The sequence below is a fragment of the Morone saxatilis genome, unplaced genomic scaffold, assembly GCF_004916995.1.
Source record: "Morone saxatilis isolate NCDOM2014 unplaced genomic scaffold, NCSU_SB_2.0 Contig21, whole genome shotgun sequence".
Classification (NCBI taxonomy): domain Eukaryota; kingdom Metazoa; phylum Chordata; class Actinopteri; family Moronidae; genus Morone; species Morone saxatilis.
The window spans coordinates 10,035,750-10,054,727 of NW_023339774.1; the positions used below are offsets into that span (position 1 = coordinate 10,035,750).

At 42.1% G+C, this 18,978-nt stretch overlaps 1 protein-coding gene across 1 annotated transcript in view; it reads left to right on the top strand.

Annotated features, from left to right (window-relative positions):
• Nucleotides 1-16,759, top strand: part of exd3 (exonuclease 3'-5' domain containing 3) — a 37,667-nt gene extending 20,908 nt beyond the window's left edge. Inside the window, exons 20-21 of the mRNA XM_035667855.1 lie at nucleotides 15,636-15,702; nucleotides 15,868-16,759. Of these exons, the coding sequence (XP_035523748.1) occupies nucleotides 15,636-15,702; nucleotides 15,868-16,211 (411 nt within the window). The 3' untranslated portion in view covers nucleotides 16,212-16,759. The remainder of the gene's footprint in view (nucleotides 1-15,635; nucleotides 15,703-15,867) is intronic.
• Nucleotides 16,760-18,978: the final 2,219 nt, after the last annotated feature.

Genomic DNA, 18,978 nt, shown 5'->3' on the forward strand with positions numbered 1-18,978 from the left:
ACACACACACACACAGTTTCTCATAGTTTATATCGCTGTATTTTCTACATTCAGGCAGTTATACTTCGGTACTTTCTCGTGTTTCTCTCATGCGTGCTCTCTGTTACTGTGGTCTGTGTGTGTGGTCTGACACTGCAGACATGACAGGCAATACAGAAATGAGAGAATGAGAAATTATGGATGAGAATGAGTCAAACGGTGTGATTCAAAGAAGTGATGCAGAGGAAGAAGATGTCTGTGAGAGGCAAGAAATGAAAAACAATTGCAGAGGAAGATGATGCCAACGGAGAGAAAACGGCTCAAAATGCCATTTGTATTTCATGTTGTGTATGTGGTACATTTCCCTGTGAAAATGTGGACGTGCATAAATCATTCAACATGTGTTTTGTGTGTGTGTGTGTGTGTGCGTGTTGCTGGCCGGTGGAGGGGTTTTGACGGGGCAGAGCAGAGCATTCCTGCTGGGTGGTGATGTCATGAGAACTAGTTCTCCGCTCGCAGACAGACAGCCCTGTTTATGTTCCCCTCCAGAGGAGAAACCACACTGTGTGTCTGAGTGTGTGTATGTGTGTGCATGAATGTGTATGTGCCTCTGTTTGACTGCGTTATTGGCTCATGGGGGAGGTGGGGAAGCCGAGAGGCACTCGAGAGGGTCTACTTTCCCCTGCCGCTCAGGGAGAGGGAACCACTTACTGATGCCTTCCTCTGAAACATGCACACAGAAAGAGGAAGTTTCTCATGTTTTTCAGAGCACAGTAGCTGCACAGCCAGACTGTGCTGCTGTGAGTGATTGCCCTCTGCTTCTAAATAGTCTCCTAAGGGAGGCAGAATTCTTTGCAGCATAATAACAAAGCTTGGGTCAGCTAATCACAACAGTACCACACAGAAAAGAGATCTAAACCCATTAAAAATGCATTATTGTTCACTGTGTTGAATAATTTTTCAGTATACGACTCTAAAAACATAATTAGTGCATGCAAAAACCCTGACTGTATGAAACCAATGGCGAAACTAGGTCAAAGATTTGTATATTTAATATTTGAACAGTTGGATTCAATTTGGTTCCCCAACAAAAACGTATGTACCCATGCAATTGTCTCTAGATTTAAGAGGGCTTACCCACAAATTGTGCTTCCACTAATGAAATGGAAATCAAATAGGTAACTTTAGAAAAATGTTGTGAGAAATAGCTCTGGCAGTCATGTTTTGAGAAACCCAGATACTGCTGTATGACTGTCTTTTTGTCTCTGTGGTCATGGTATAATGATTTCCCTTGCGATAGTGAAATGTGATCTTTAGTCTTTGGAGCTTAGTGAATCATAGATCATTCTCTCACACTCAACATGCAGTGCAACATAGCAAAACCATCTTAACTCGGTCTGCACACATCTAGGAAGATAAAGAACTCTTGTCAACCATGCTAATACCTTCGGTGAAAAATAGGTGAGAGGTTTAGGGTTGGTATTATCACAACTCGGGCACGAGCACACTTTAGTAGCTTGGGCAACTCCTCCACATGCAGTCAAGCACATGTGATATTGCAAATGAGGCAGAAACCCTTTTTGCATCTATTTGAAAGGGTTTTTTTGTACTGTGATCTGATTGCTGTGACTTCCAGGAGAGAGAATAACTTGATTGTAGGTTTAAGGATATGAGGGCTACATCCGTTTTTTACGGAGGCAGACAACATAACAGGCTAATATGGAGCCAGTGTGCCATTTACTGATTGATTCAAGACTGCTTATTACACTGTAGTTGTCATTCTACCACATTTACTCCGAAGTTTGTAGGATTTTATTCCAGTTTAATTACATGGCCAAATTGCACTGTAGCACCCAGCTTTAGACTGAAGAAAATGATAAACTAAAGGTTTATGGTTAGGTATGTGAGGGCATATTTTTCACATGTTTAGGACACCAGTAGAAGCTCTGGTAGCCATTTGACAGTTCTAAAACACTATTTGAGAAGAAAAGGTACCTCGTCCTGGGCAGGTTTGTGCATACAATAACAAGGATTTCTAGGAAGCAAATCATGTTATCCTTCTCTGCTGTGTTTTTGCTAATGTTAGGTTATTAACTGCATAATTTTAGCTACCTTTCAGCTCATGATTGCTGTCTCTCTGTGTGATGAATGTGTGTGGTCTGTTGTTGTGTGCTTACAGTCACACAAGAGTAGGGGTATTGAAATTCTGTGGTTGGATGTGTCTTCCTGTCTCCTGTTTATAGAGTTCTGGGACTGTTAAGATTAAAAAGAAAAAAACAGAAATCAGTTGAAGTCAAGAAAAGGTGGATGCTCCATGATTCCCAGTGTTTGTAGAATCTCATAGTATGTGTAAGATATGTACTCTCTCGTGTAAAAGCTCTGGTTTACAGGAACCTGGTTTTTATTCAAGCCATCAATCAGGAACTGATTTACACTTTCAGTGTCATGAGAATGTGGTTAATGCAACTGATAGGATAGAAAACCAGCAAGACTGGGAACCACTGACCTATATATCTTTACAACAATAACCCCATCCATTGTGGGCTGACTTGGGTTTTTTTTTTTCCAACACCCCTCTGTATGTGCAAGCGTGTGTGTGTGCGTGCATGCGTGTGCAGTTTCCGAGAACGAGTTGTGTCAACAATTAAATTTAAACCTCATGGAGACAGAGATAATAGATGGTAACCCCCCACATAGTCTGTGGTTTGTGAACTCAACCACTGTACTTTGTGTGTTTGCCAGTTATGTTGATGCTCCTGTTATGTATTGCCTGTTTTTCTTACTCATCTCTCGTGTGTGAAACTGAACGGCATCGTTGTGACCGTGTGTTTTTACAGTTTATGTTCTGAGCGTAGGTCTGTACATTCTGTGAACATTCTTTAAATGTCTGAGCTGTGTTCGCGTTGTGTTGTGCCACTCGTACGTGCATGTATAGGTCTTGGGAATGTGAGGCCAGCCCAGCCTTAAAACTTTAAACTAAGTCTTGCCGTGGTTCTTCCTAAAGCCTGCAGTTTGCGTGATGTGATGCTATCAGGAGGTTAGAAGTCTGTTTGCTTTGGGAGCCGCAGGCTTGGCAGGCACACACACACACATTTTCTGTTTTGTTCTCTCTTTCTCCTCTGTTACTCACAAAGTCAGATTAAAGTGAAAGTCCTTGCAGGGTGGGAATGGTCACAGACAGACACCCCCCTACCCCCAGGGAGCAAAGAGGTAGAAGGCTGGAGAGGTCAGGCTGCTTGGCCTGGGAAAGGCCTGATAGAGCAAAAGGGGGGCAGTGCGGATAGATAGAGGGGAGAGGGTAGATGAATTGATAGAAATTAGAAGAGAAAAAAGCAAAGAGATGATACAGAACAGAGATATACGACAATCACACAAAGCAACAGAGCGAAAGAAGAAGATACACATAAATTGGTGCTTTAAGTTTGGGGGGGAGAGAACGGGAGATAAAATAAGATTAGAAGCCAAGACTTTGGATTTCTTGAATTTCTAAGCTACTGAGAGACACGCAGGATATAAAAGGGATGGAAAATTCGGCCCATAGTAGGTAAAGAAAAAAAAGAAAGATGATGATGATGATGATGCGCAACTTGCGTCTTTTCCTCACTTCCTCCTCCTCTTCTCTCAGGCCAAGGAAAACCAGTGTTTCTCATAGGAACTGCATCCCAGCATTTTAACTACTGCCATGAAGTCTGAGATGTGTGTTTGCATGCATGTATTTTCATGAGTACTCTCTGGAGACCAGCAGAATTGCCTGTGCACCAAAGACAAACATACCAAACAGCAAGTATGAACCTTTTTGATACATAGGTCACCAATAGTAGTTTTTTTTTTTAATTCCTGATATCTACAGAAGTGTGTACTCAAGCTGTGAGGTCATCATCAAAGGGAATCCTATCTCTGATATCCCTTTTCCTGTGACCAGGGACCCAGTGAGGCTCTGGTACATGTAAAATAAATAAAACATACCAAGTTACCATGTACTTTATCATGAAAAGAGATGAAGACTGGACCAATTACAAAGATAAATGTTATAAGATCATGACGAACATCATCAAAAGAGCAGGCAAATAGCTAATGTAATTTAGTAATTTGACATATTAAAGTCAAGATTTATTGTCATTTACGAGCATTTTACTACTTAATGTCAGGTATTGTCATTGACTAATTCATTTTTCATTTTTCTTTTGAAGCGTACGAAAGCATCAGCCTGGTATTGGTTGAAAATATTCTTCGTAAGTGTTCTTCGAAGTTTTTGAATGCCAATCATTCCAGTCATCTCATTCCTGAACTTATGTAAACTTGCAGACTGAATGCTTGTGTTCGCACGTGTGCCTGTTAGAGGTGCATGATTGCGGGTGTGACTGGGTGTATGATGATAGTGTAGTATTAGTATGCTATTTGGGTGTGGGTGTTTGTGGTTAAGGGTGTATCCATTTTGCGTGAGACATTGCTATCTAGTAACTGTAGGACCGTTAAAAGTGTGTGTGTGTGTGTGTGTGTTTGTGTGAGAAGGAGAACTTTCTGTATGTCCCACCAAAGCCACATATCCATTAATGAATTAATGTAGCATCTCAAGCCACCCGATGTCCCCTTTGTTGCCTGTGGAAACCAGAGGTGACTGGAGTGCCTGAGTACCTGTCTGTCTGGATGATCCCATGGAACTCATACAAGCACACACACACACACACACAACGACACCACACACACACACACACCACACACACACACACACACACACACAGGCCCCTTGGATTTGCAGAGAGTCCCTTTCTTTTTTTCTTTCTCTCCAATTTTTCCCTGCTTGTCCTATTTTGGTCCCAGCTGGGTGCTGTCCCACAGTGCTGCTGTTCCCATGGTTTATCGCCGCGGAGATACGAATGGGGGGCTTTTTGGGGAGGCGTGGCCTGGTGGCTTGACCAGAGAGCGGGGAGACAGCGTTGCCTTTCCCCTGTTTCAGAAGAGTATAGGGGACTCCTGGTGGCTGTAGAGGGAGGCCGGGGTGGCAGGTGGGGTGGATGGGTTTTGGGGTGGGGGGGTGCGAAAATGAGGGGTATGGAGTTGGAGGGGTGTTCGTGGGGGGGGTATGTGTGTGAGTTGGTTGGTTGTGGATCTGTATAAGGCCCGCCTTCCCATTCGGAACTCAACAGGTGGCCATGAGGCATTTTGGTCCATAACTGTGGTTTTACTCAGATGCCGTGATTTTTTTAAATTGGACATGTGCTAATGAGGTTCAATATCTTCCCATAACTCCCTGTATAAAATTGTCAGTTAAAAAACATCTTGTTGCAAATGTACATTAAAAGTATCCATCAATGTGAGATGCGCGCATGTTGCAGTCATTTTTGATAGAGTCAATTGGAGCACATTGGGCTATGACACTACTCTTCTAACCTCAATGGCTGAGACCCCACACGCACTCCCCTTTCTGGAGGGTAGACGGCTACCTTCCTGGATTATGAGGGGTGGGGGTGCAAAAAAAGAGAGGTGGCAAAGGAAGTGGAGGAGAAGGGTAGGAGCCGGGAGCTGGTGAGGGTGGGGTGGGGTGGGGGTGAAGGCCAGCAAAAGGAGGGAGCACGGGAGGGGTGCGGGTGGGAGTGTGGGGCTCCGAAAGAGGGACGGATTCAGTTCCCACACTTCTAATTACTGTGTCACTGGAGACTGAAAGGGGACTGCCCCTGGCCCTAGGGAATTTGCTGGGGCCGGTCGCAGAGAGGGAGCAGCCGAGGAGGGAGGGAAGGGGACAGAGGAGACGAGAGGAGAAGAGAAGAGGAGAGGGAGGGAAGGAAGGAACGGTGGAATTAAAGAGGGTATATGACACAGGAACTCTCTCCATCATCCTTTTATTTTGGTTTTACCTCTTTGCGTTCGCACTAGAGGTGAACCCCTTCACTACGAGTCCCCTCCCCTCCTCTGCCCTGATACCCCAACCTCTCACCTCCGACCCACTTCTCCTTAACCCTCCCTTACCCTCCTCCAACCTCAGTCCTCTCTTTCCCTTCAGCCTTTGTTTGCCATCGTGTACCGCTTCCTTTTTACCCCCACAACCCCCCCCCCTTTTTATTTTTACCTCCCCCCATACCTCTCTGTGTTTCTAATGCTGTGTTCCTCTCCTGTGTCTCCTGTTGACATGAACAAGGCTACCAGAGACACTTTGAGTTAGAACACACACATACTGATGTCTTATTCTGCATCATTATTGCCACTTAACCCTGAGCCCTTTCCCTCTTTTATTTGCCTTTATCTCACCCTCCCATAGCCTGTCCACTCTCAGTTATGTGTGTCCTGATAATATATATGATGACAGAGACATAGCTGTGTGTTTATGTCTGTCTGTGTCAACAAGCTCACCAGTGGGTTGATAAGTTTGAAGCAGTAATGATGTTACTATCTTGCTCAGCATCTCTCTGAATTGTCTCGTGGACCAGTTGGTCAATTGTGGCCCCTATAAAACCACATTTTAACACAGCTTACTGTCTTCTTTAAGAGATAAACACCAGCTTTTTAGGTGTGCACGGATGTTTTCTTTTTGAACATTTTAATACCTGGTCAGCTTGATCAAAATGTAATGTTGGAGGTTTGCCGTGTGTGAGTGAGATTTAAAATTGTAACTTCAACTGTTTCAATTGTTTGTTTTGGTTTAAGGACGCAATACTTAAGTCTGTTAATGCTGGATTTGTTACAAATAAGAGGGTCCCGTAAGACCAGCATTTTCTTTCATACTGACGGGGAACAGATTGAGTTGTTCATTTGAGTTTTTATCCCAAAATGACAACAGCACTCAATTCAAGTCTGGAAACCAGAAAGTACGATGACCATTCTGCTTTAGTATTTTACATTGTCATTACATTACAAGTCATTTTACACCACTTCACTAAGTTCATTCTTTGTGTCAAAACTAAATGATCTAAAATAGAAGGTCTCTTAAAAGCTTACAATGATCTCAACCACTTGTCATTGTCTTTATTGATTGGCGCTGTCTCGGTTGTCATCACATGAGCCTGGTTACTGAACTTTGGTCAGGGGATAGCTAGTCATAGATCGTAACTGGTGTTTAAAGATGGCCTTCGCATGTGAGTGGCCTCCTTGTTATTTCTTCACGTCACTTACAAATTGTAGAAACTGCCTATATAAGTCTTAACCAAGTGTGAACCTTTTGTCACCCATTGGTTTGCACTAAAATATGTTTCTGAAAACCTTTTAGGCAAGAAATAGTAACAAAACCCAGAATATTTGATCTACCTAGTTTGACTGTTTGATCCAAGTTCCGTGCTCGACAGACTCACTGAGAATGATTTGCCAATGAAGCATACCCTGCTTTATTCTCTATTTTTATCTAAATGGGACCATAGTTTACTAAATGAACATCATGCTGTAAGCTGGAGAAAGACTTGAAACTAGTGATTGAGACCATAAGCTCATTAGGACAATGTTCGTTGAGGTAATAAATCAAGTGAGAAGTAGGCTTATTTTTCCATAAGACTACATACTATCAGACTTCTTTTTACAGCCTATGGAGTTGCCCCCTGCTGGCCATTAGAAAGAATGCAGGTTTAAGACACTTACCTATTCTATTGACACTATTTATATGCTGCCAATGGTCCCAACTAAGGCTGTTGGAGTATATAATGGCGGCAGCATATAGTCCAAAAAGAGACGCAGACAGTGGATGCACATGCAGTTCTGTGTATATAACACAGGGTGTCTGTATACATGGATGTCTGTCAGCATGTACAGTCTGTGCTTACAGTCCATGCAAAGCCTCACAGACGTGCAGATGACAAATTTATGTTACATGAACCCTCAATATTGCTCGGGGGGGTTGTTCCTGTATCTGATACTGTTTATGCCCACACAAAAGGGAGCAATCTCTGTGTGTCTGCCCAATTATTCATCAGATTGCGCTGAATTAAGAGACCGTATTTGCTTCACTGGTATCCTGCTTGGATGCCATCTAAATAAAATACATGGAAAATGTACCAGCCCACACCTGTATGAGTCTGGCCAGCAGTGTATGCCTCAAGCTGAGAAATAGCTAGAATTTTTACCACTCCCAGTGAAGTCAGGACAAGGGAGAGAGTAGAAACGTAAAGATGCATCCTGAAATACAGGAGATTATGTGGTCCTCCGGAACAATGCAGCTGATCAAGCTGAAAGAGAAAGTTTAGAGACTAACCAAAACTAATAAGTGTGAGTCTCCACAGATGATCTTCTAGTACATGATCCACCACCATGTGTTGATTGTTTTATCTGTTTGGAACTACCACATCTGGTTACACGAGCATCGCAGCTGTCAAATCAGCAGACACGAGGGCCAGTATGTAAAAGAATTGCTGCTGCCCCCACTCCAACGCTGACACCTTGTCTGTTAAACAGCCAAGTGGGTGAGTAGTTTTTTTTCTCCGTTCCCTCACAGCTCCTCTGGATAGAGCAGACCAGACCAGCAGCAGCAGCAGCAGCAGCCACCACTGTCAATATTTACAGTCCTGGATGAATCACTCTGCATTACAATAACATTCCCTGCGTGCCTGTGTGCCTCTACATCAGGAAGAGATGAGGGGGGGAAGGAAAAAGTGAGAGAAGGGGTGAAGAGGGGGCCTGGAGGGTGAAATATGCACCAGCAGTGATAAACGTTGAGCAGAGGAATCCGCCGGTGGCTCTCCCATGACGGGACTGTCTCTGTGTCTTTGTGTGTGTTTGCGCAGATGTAGTTCAGGTTAATGGATTCAGGTTGAGTGGGTGGAATTTCAGTTTACAGTGTGTGGGTGTAATGACAGTTTGAGAACTGTTAGCGCATGTCGAGGAAAGCTGTGGATGTCGTAACAATATAGGGTTGAATGGGTCCATTGAAGGCATGGGAATAATTTGCATATTTAGACAATTTTTGCGTGTGCGCGAGTGTAAACGTCACACTGCAAAGGCAAATGGGTGGGAAAACATTTGGAGCACCAGGTCTGCCTCAAAAGGACAAATGTTAACTGACATTTGCGTGGATGCTCTATATTTGAGAGAACCAGTTGTCTTTATTGCACATATGACAGCGCCACAAAACCCACCATTTGTCTCCTCAACAATCGTGTTTTGCAAAAGAAAACAAGGCAGAGAAGGATCCCAGGGTTTCCCCAACCTTATGCACTCAAGCGTGCAGAGTTTTTTCTGAATCTATATGAATCTACAAGTACGGATTATTTTCTCAGGGTCGAACCCCAGAGTGTGCTTAAGTGGAACTACTTCTCACAGTTGCAACACTTGGACTGGCTGTCACAATTAATAGAGAGCCAAAGTCCTGACGTCACGTCCAGGCTTGCTGCCATTCCTCTAATATTTGTAACTTAATGCAATCTCTGCTTTAGGGTTTCTTTCAGGTTACGTTCTATAAAACCAAAACACATTCTGGTGTTTTCCCAAGGTAAATGACTTCAGAAAACTACAGCTGTAATGAAAAAGTTTAATCTCTGCAAAATACATATTGCCTGATCATAAACTATTAGTCAGGATTTCTACCAGTGCTTTCTTTTAATGCCTTCTTTGCAAAATGTGTTACAGCCTCTGCTATCTACAAATGTCTCCCTATTCAAAAAATACTGTCTATTTCTGTTTAGACAAATAGAAGGACTTGAACTACAAACTGTTGAGCAAAGTAATATTAGAAAGCTGGATTCTGAGTAATTTGAGTTGAGTTGAGAATTTGTCAGTGTGATTATGAATACGTTTCTCTTACGGAAGTTCCCCTTTCACTTTGTTCGCTATTTCACAATTTACAATACACGAATGGAGTAACTTACAGGTGTGGGATACTCACTAGTTTCAAGCGATTAGGTCCGCAACAAATGGTTGTATTCATAATCAATACACCTGCTGTTTAAACCCAAAGCTGACGTGTTTGTACAAACAAGAACGTGTGTCCGTTTACATTCCTAAAAGACAATGAATGACAATTGAGGACCTGCTGGTACATTTCGGAATTATTTAGCATTTTGCTTGATAAATAGTCGGCCACTAATTTTCTGTGGATCGAATAATTATGGGAGCAGTTGTTTCATCGTTGGCCGATATGCTCCTCATAAATCAGCCACTGGAAGTTATTAGCCATCATTTGTAGAGGTTGAAGCACTGAGCAGTTTTCCGTTGTGTGACCCAACCCAACACTGACATGGGAATTAACTACTCTGGTTGAAAAACACAGTAGGGCAAGTGTTGAATGTCATGTGCCAACTAGGGTATGCCCCTCCAACTTGTTGAATGTTTTAGTCTGGTTGTTTTAATTTTAACCCATAATACAAAAAACAACAACATATCAATAGAGGCTGGCTGGCGGTTTAATCCAGCTTTTTATGTTTTTAAGATGAGCTGTTTTCATCCCTCTTCAAAAACCCATTGCCCAGTGAGCAGCATTGTCAGCGGACCTTTTCAGTACGTTGTTTTCCTCAGCTGTTTGGCTTAGAACCGGCCCCAGCTATCTGGCGTCTGAAGAGAGAGAAAAAAAGAGTACTTGGAGGAGGAGAGAAAGAAAGAGGTTAGAGGTTAGAGACAACTAGAGAGAAGGAGAGAGCGAAATTGAAGGGAACACTGGAAGGGGTAGATGGAGCTTCAAGCAAGAAATAGAACAAGAGAGAAGACATAGGTTCAATAGGAGAGAGGGAGAGATAGAGGTTGAGGTTGAAGGTTGAGTGGGTAAGAAACAGAATGAACTGACTGTGCCAAGCCAAGGGAAAGCATTAGCGCTATTTGTGTGACGGCTAGACTGTTATCTGCTAGACTTTAGACTATTATCTTCTTCATTACCCTTTTTAGTGAGCTCCAATAAAGAGGGACTAAGGGGAGCAAAGGAGGGAGGGAAGAAAAGGCAGAAATGTGGAGGCCAAGTTGAGGGTGAGAAAATGGTCGAAAGTGGACAACAATGTTGACAAGAGAAAGAAACAAGAAAGAGATTGAAGAACAGGCTGAGGGAGCGAGACTAAACGAGCAATACATAAATCAATGAAATATTAAAGGTCAAGGATGAAATGATCCCACTAATATAGTACATTTCATATTCATGTAATGTTACCTACCATAAACTAATGTAAGAATTGGAATATGATATTACATTTGGGGTTTTTAAGCAATCGGAAATAAACACACATATGCAGAGACGTCAACCACAGGTAAAAGAGGACAAATGTACAGTAGATTTGATAATCATAAAGCTTATTCTATCTTTTTCTTGAAATAAAATGCAGTAAAAGAAACTGTAAAAGGGAAAATAAATATATAAAAGTCATTGTCAGTGTCTCCAAGGTGTAAAAAAAAAGTCTGGAAAGAGTCAGAGTCAGGAAAGGGTGTGCGAGAGTTGCATTTGAGTTTTTACATCTTTTTCATGCCGGTGAAGTATGTGCGAGCGTGTATGTTTGTACATGTGTGTGCGAGTGAAGTGAGTCAGAGGAAGGTGTGTGTGATGTCAAGCCCAGACAGGCTCTGCTGTGGTCCAAGTTCACGTTGCTGTCAGGTGGTAGTGGTTAGTTAACTGAGCTGGTAATTACCTCAGACTGTCGGGCTGAGACACTGGCCAGATACCCTCAGGATACTGTGGGAAAGTACATTCACTGCAGTATTACCCTCATGTTACTGCTGCAGAAAAAAAGTCCCCTTCTCCAGGTGTTTAGGAACAGTATATACAGGAAGAAATTCTTTTTAAAGGGATCTTCTAAACAATTTGTGCAAATGACTAGCAGCACATTGCTTGTGCAGTAAAATTACATTATACAGTAAATTCCAATGACCATTACAGATGCAGCCCACCTAAATTTACTAAATGAAATACCCTCTTATCATTTAGTTTCAACATGAATAAAATGGTTGCAATCGTCTAACTTCACTATAATTTGGCTGCGTTTCAAAATCTGATTGTATCTTATTGCAAATATAAGTAGTAGTAGATTGATATGTATATATGTAGGTAGATAGAAGGTGACATGACAAAATATTCGACCGAGTTCAAACCCATAGTAGGACGTTGAATCATATGATTATCTCGTACATTTTAAATCAAGTCATCCAGTAAGTGTTTTATCAGCAGAGAGAATTTTGTCACTCTCTCACCTCTTTGGTCTCCGGCGTTACACTGCCAACTGCCGACTGGCATTCAGGCTTAATTTTCCACTCAAAGATAACTTGATTTAATGTTTAACTCTGAAATGATGTCAGCTTTCTCGGTGGGAGAGTGCTAAATTATGTATGCTGTTTCCACTTCTTCCTCCTTCCTTCAGTCCAGCCAAAGAAAATGAAAACAGGTCACTTTTCTGCAGTTTTTATCCGTCTGTTAAAGTCAAATATGAGATTGTCTGTCGCTGTTGGAAGGTATCCAAATCAGCTAGCATGACATTGGGACTGCGTGGGAAAGCATGGAAAAAGGTTAAAGCTTTTGGCCAGTTAGCTTCTCCTTACTCATCACTTCTGTGTTAGTATGAAGCTGCTTTTTCCAGTTCAGCTTGCCATCCCACTTACAATTGAGCTACATCATTTCACAGTGGCAACAGAATGACAGGGAACCAGAGATGGCAGAACGTCCCAGACATGGGATGGGAGCAAACAATGAATCTATGGTATTTTATGTTTTATTTTTATTTTCTTGGAAGGGATACTGTAGAAGAAAGCTGTTCTTTTCTTATACACTGTGTGTATTTTTTAGACCACATCTTGTACAGTGGAATTAAGTATATTTACCCTTTAACTTGGACTCAAAATTCACATTGAGAATGAAAAGACAGCATTTTCAAAGGGAAACGATGGTGCGATCCTTTTTACTCCCCTCTCGCGCTTCTTCTCTCCGGTTCCCACGATACCCCTTACCTGACTTACCACAATTTGAATCAAATCACTAGCGGCCAATTGGCTGCTCTGACCATGTGACCTACATCGGCCCTAAAAAGCACCGCCTTTTAAGATTGGTCTAGGATTTTCCCATGGGAGCTGCCTACAGAGCCGGTGCAGTGTGAGCGTGTGTGTGTGTGTTTGAGAACGTTAGGGAAAAATCCCCCCCTCCCTCTCTTTCCTACCTCCTCTCCACTATCCCCCTTTCTCTCCTCTTTTTTCCACCACCTCCCATCCTTTGAAACACAGTATCACACTTTAGATAGCCTTTGTTGTCGCGGCAAGGAGCATTCTTTCTCTGGCACGGCCACACGGAGTGTGAGAATGCAGGAGGTTCCCTGAAAAGCATAGGAAGAACAAAAGACAGACAGTAGGGAAATGCAGCCATGTAGCAACCGCCTGAAACTTTAGAGAATAAAATAAATAAACATATGAATAATGTTTTGGTCTTCTGGTTACATTTTTGGTGGCCAACTTAAAGCCAGTATTGGAATATAATTTGGCAAATGCTGTTGAACTGTGAAGAAAAACCAGAATCCACAGTCAGTGCACTCATTCAATGCCATAGGGAGAAGCTTGTGAGTTGCAGTTAGTGAAGACGTGTACCCGAAAGACATGTTTAAAACACAATCAATAATATGGCAGTACAGGCTGGCTGCAGGCATCAGTTCTATAAAAACTCCACAAAGTCCAGCTGACCAGCCGGCACACACTGCTGACTGAAGCCACATGCCGTGCTTCTTGATGATCCCAAACATGATATTTTGCCTGTGCAAACATGCCAAATTTAAATTGGTTTGACAATACTGTCAGCCCAAGTCTCTCTGTGATGCTAAACATGCAGGAGCTGCAGAGACAGAACCTTCATACCTTTGTGCTTCTTAGGCTCTCTGTGACAACTGCATGGACTGCATTGTCTGAAAACTAGCACTCAAGTGGTGCTGTGGAAAAATCAAGCCTTCATGTCCTGCAGCAAGCCAAAAACAGGACAAATGTTTAAACTTTAAATCATCCGGTCCGAGTCAAAACTTAGATGAAGGAACAAACCCACCATCTGGGTTTATTCAAAATATATAAAGCACTGCAAGATCTCACCAAGTTCATTTTGTCCATTTCCTTCAGAACCACTATTGCACTTAAAGCACCGACTGTTACAAATGCATTTTACCGGCTTATCTGTTAATATCAATGCAACATTCTTAAATGGACCCCCATAACTTCTTAATAGATCTCTGCAGGTTCTTTGCATTTGTAACTAGCTGTGTATTGATTACTTGTAGATCAATTTATTCTCATCCAGGTTGCGTGTGTGTGGGACGGTTGTGCGTGTGTGCCTGCCGGTCCGTGACTTAGCCTTGAGAGTTCAGAGCAGGTTCTGGCTTGCTCAACTCTGGGAAACTTTGAGCTGAGCAAATAGCTGGGTCTGTTTTCCTGGCTGCCGCCACACTTGTATGTGTGAGCCATGTGTATGCACTGTGAGCACTTATATGCACGCGGTTTATGCGCACTGCAGTGTATCCTGTGCCAATTGTAAACCATCTTTGTGGTTAGTTTTTGTGCGTTTGTGTGTGTATGTCAGAATACATAAAAAAGAGAATACTGAATGTACTGAGGCAGAGATGAGCTTCATTCCCACAGACGAGGCTGTAGATGACACCTCTGCTATTCCCACACCTCCACTGTCTCGCTGCTTTCTCCTGTCCTGACCTCCGTTACCGCAGAGGCAAACATCGCTCTGCATGTGCACACTGAGGAGCAGACATACCTTTTCTGATTTGCAGTCCTCATTAAACTTTTCCCGGGTGGAGAGAGACAAGTTGGCCTTAAGTGAGCTAGTCAAGAATCCCTTGTTTTGTGATGTCTGAGAGTGTGGTTTGATTTACAGCCCACCTCTAAGTGGAATGCTGTTTGCTGGGTGGAGCTCAGGTGTGTTGACAAGGCTTTTAGCACTGACGTGCTGTCAGGATGGCTTACAGACGAGTGTGTGTGTGCACGTTAGGGGCCGGTGAACAAGAGGTCACTAATGTCCCACCAGGGAGACCTTTACCATGGAGAAGGACAGGACAGCATGGAAGTGTGAACGTTGCTGAGGCGTAAATGCTGTCTCTACACACACACTCACACATTGATCTGATCTGTCTGTGACACTTGGGCTCTTTCACACCAAAGCAGGGAAGGGAAACATGTCTGTTTGCCATTGGTGTGAATGGATCGACACCAAGTTTTCAAGCTCTGCCATTGTGGTCTACACTTAGTTCAAACATAGGTCTGAGTCTTTTCGACTTGAACAGGTGAACAGGTCACCATAGTAACCACAGCATTACTCATATATGACAGAGAGGGGTAAAAGTCGCTGTATGCTGCGGTACAACTGAGGGGATCAGTATGTTCAAAGCAGAGTGCTTGTCGGATTGTTGAACATCGTAAGAAACCTCCCCACATCTTTCTCACATCTACCTTTCACCAGTTCCAACAGAAGTTTGCATGGCCTTTTCATCTTTTCATACTTTTGTCAACATTATGAAATTTAAATAATAAAGGTTATTGCTGGTTTTATAACAACTTTGCCTTGGCAGTGGAAATAATTGGTCAAGATAAAAGACAAAAATGTGGCACAACTTTAAAATTAAAGCATTTTTCCTTTGCAAAAAGCAAGTTGGTCCCATTTAAACTCTTACAACCCAAGCAATCTAACAGACAGTGTAAAGGAGACAGGAGAACTACATTTTGCGGGAAACAAGTGAAAGTGAAAGCTCTTGAAAACACTTAAACCGGCTGCTAATGACAGTTTTTATCCGTTTTTCCAGGCGTGTAACAGCGATCAGTACGTGGCGATACCCAGAGAGGACATGGTCAAGATGCTTAATGAGAAAGGTCAGTCAAACTACGTGGTATCATGGAAGAGGGTTCATTTTTAGTGGACTCCTTATGATACAGAGCAGAATATTTAAAACATGTCTGTGTAGTTCTAAGACTTTCTATGACTCACTTGATTTTGACTGTTCAAGGATAAACTAAATTTTACTATTTTGTTTGTAGGATTTTTGCAGGACCAGGACAACACTGGGCACACACAACAACAGGATGCGGAGATAACCCCCAGTGTGACCCCTGACCTCCCCAGGTATGCCCTTCAGTGTCAATGGGCCCCCCTTTCACGTCTGGACCCCGACACCCTGACCTTTCCCGGGGGGGCACCCATTCAGCTCCACACCGTGCCCCCCGGCCTCCTGCCAAAGATACCGCTCTTCTACGTCTGCACCAGATGTGGCAAGGTGTTCTGGGAAGGCTCTCACTTTGGCCGTGTCCTTTCCATGTTTCAAGAGGTCTTGCACATAACAGACCCTGAATCAGCGGCCGTTACAGCGGATCAACAGAACTGACTGATACAGAGCTACTACAGTTTATCTGAAAAAACACCCAGATGATGGTTTCATATTGAATAATTGTGTTTTTTAATTTCATTTTTAATTGTTTTTTTTGTTTTTTTTAATATAATGGATGACTGCTTTATGTTCACATCTTCTGTCATCCCAGCGTTCTTTTCATGTGGATGATGTTTAAACGGTTTAAAACAGAGAACCAAAGAATGTTGTAAATTGGTCATTTTTGTTGTTGATGGTGCTGACGGTTATACCATGGCACATTCATGGTGATTTAATGTTCAGATCCTATTGAGATTATTTGAAATGTAATACGTTTATTCTTCCAGAACAATTTTACTCAGCAGGGATTATATCATCCCATGAAGTAAGTAGCTGCGTCAATGTTTTCTAGGGTCACGTTTTTGTGACACTTTGTTGTTGTTTTAAAAGCTGCTGTTAAATGATGACAGGACTTCTTTTTTAGCAGTTTGTGGTACTATCAATTTCTGTGATTGCATTTTAATAATGTTCAATTATTTATCTGGAAGTTGAATAAAAAGAAATCCTCAAGATGTCCTGGTGCTGATTCTTGTTAGATTTGACGCAATGGAAGAATTTTATTGGTACCATGTTGTGGTGACTGAAGGTGACTTGTAACATTTCTTTTCAGGGCACAGGTAACATTTAGAAAAGGAATGCCTCAAACAACATTTAAGAACTTACTTTTGTTCTTTCTTCAGATCCTCATTGTTGGCTCATATACCTGATCTAGAAGGAGGGATGTAACCCCATCTTCACTTTGCCACCAGGGCTATTTATGTCCTGAGTGGGGGAAAGTTTTTGATCCTTAAGCTCTTCAGTCTAACTCTTGTTTGACCTGTGGTTGTAGAGTAACAGCAATAATTTGAATTTCCAGCTAAGCTACCTGGCAATTTGTTTTGATTTATCTGTCTGCTACGAATTTATTAATGCGTTCAGCTCTCACTGGGGCAAGATCCTGGCCAAGGGGATTAACATACGCATTGAGCATGTGAAGCACTCAAAGACGGCTGGGTGGTTTATTAACTGCCACTTTAGTGTTAATAAAGAGGTTTTTATTTCATTTATAAATCTGTGAGAAGTTATAACACTTTCTGTCAGTCAGCAGGTATTTTTCAGAATTCACAAAACAGATGGTCAGGGACTGAGAGGGGACAGATTGATGAGATCATCTAAGCTTCACTGATGTCTGTCAGGTGTAACAGTGTGGGGGGTTTCCTGCCCCGAGGCTGAAGAGCAGACAGGTCACAGAGTAGCCCAACACATACACAGCCTAAATCCCTTCATATTTTCTCATACCTTTCTTTCTAACTCTCCTTTCCGCTGTTCACAAATCCCACATTGGATTTGTGTGATTATAGAAAATTAGATTGCCCAAAAGGGTTTTAAGAGATCTAATGTGGAAAAGTCTGTAATTAAAGGTGTTCTGGTGTTCTTGGGACATAGAACATAGTATGCATTTTGTTTAGACTACATTGGAAGTTTTATACTCATAAAATCTAGGAAACTAACCACAACCAGATGTGCACTTTATTTAACTGATCACTTAACATGCATCAAAAAAGCCACAGTAATTTCCAAAGACAGGTCATACTGTGAATCACTGCAGTAAATGTGTTTTCAATGACTGTTTGAAACACAGCAGCAGCAGTAGGGAACTCAGGGACTTATCTTGATGCTTCTTTTTTTAACGTTCAATGTATCAAGTGAAAGCATTCTCTCCACAACATGCATGCTATAACCTGATTGTCATACCTTTAATTACCACATTGAGGTCACAGATGTAAAGTGTTTAATATGTGCAGGCTAAAATGTGTAAGCTTTATTCCAAGTAATAGTGGAAATAAATATTACTTTGGCAGGAAGTGTTATCCAACCAAAGGTCCCAAGTCAGTTAGGGGTATTTAATTCGGAGGAAGTGGGCATTTTCCTCTAAGGACAGTTTGTGTCACTTCTGAAGAAAAGCATACAAAAGCGGGTGTCTGTGGCCATGTATGTGTTTGCTGTTCATTGTTTCGAGTGCTTGGCGAGCCTCAAGCAGAGCATCATGTGATGATATGATATGCTTTTGAGTTATTCTTAAACTTAAAACTGTTTGCACTAAAGTATACACCTGTTGTGAATCTTGTAATATACTTCACCATCTATTGTACTGGTACCACTCTCTAACAAAAAGGCTTTATATGTTATAACTTATGTTATGTTAGTGGTTAATACTTATTAATACTTTATAGATTGGTTATAAGCCACAACGTTTGGGTTGCCAGGTTGTTTAAAGTCTCTGTTCTATATGCTCCTCCAGCATGACTCTTGCTTATAAAAAAAAAAGCTTAGGATATTGTTATGTTTGGACAGAGCCAGGCTAGCTGTTTCCCCCTGTTTCCATTCTTTATGCTAAGCTAAGCTAACTGGCTGCTAGCTATAGCTAAGTTTGACTTACAGATATGAGATTGGTCTTGATCTTCTCATCTAATTCTCAGGAAGAAAGCATATAAGTGTATTTCCCTGAATGTTCCTCAAATCCTTCTAGCCCGACAATCATACTGACTTATTCTTTTGTGTTTGTTCGTATTTGAATCGCTGAAAGAAATTGGAGAGGTGGGCAGCCATTCACAGGTCTGGACCAGGCTAGAGTCTTCCTGAAAGACAAAGACAGTGGCATGCTGGGGGAGGATAAACACCAGTCAATGGCATTTCTTTTTTTTTTTTTTACAAGATGGACACCCAAATGTTTTTATTATCTTAA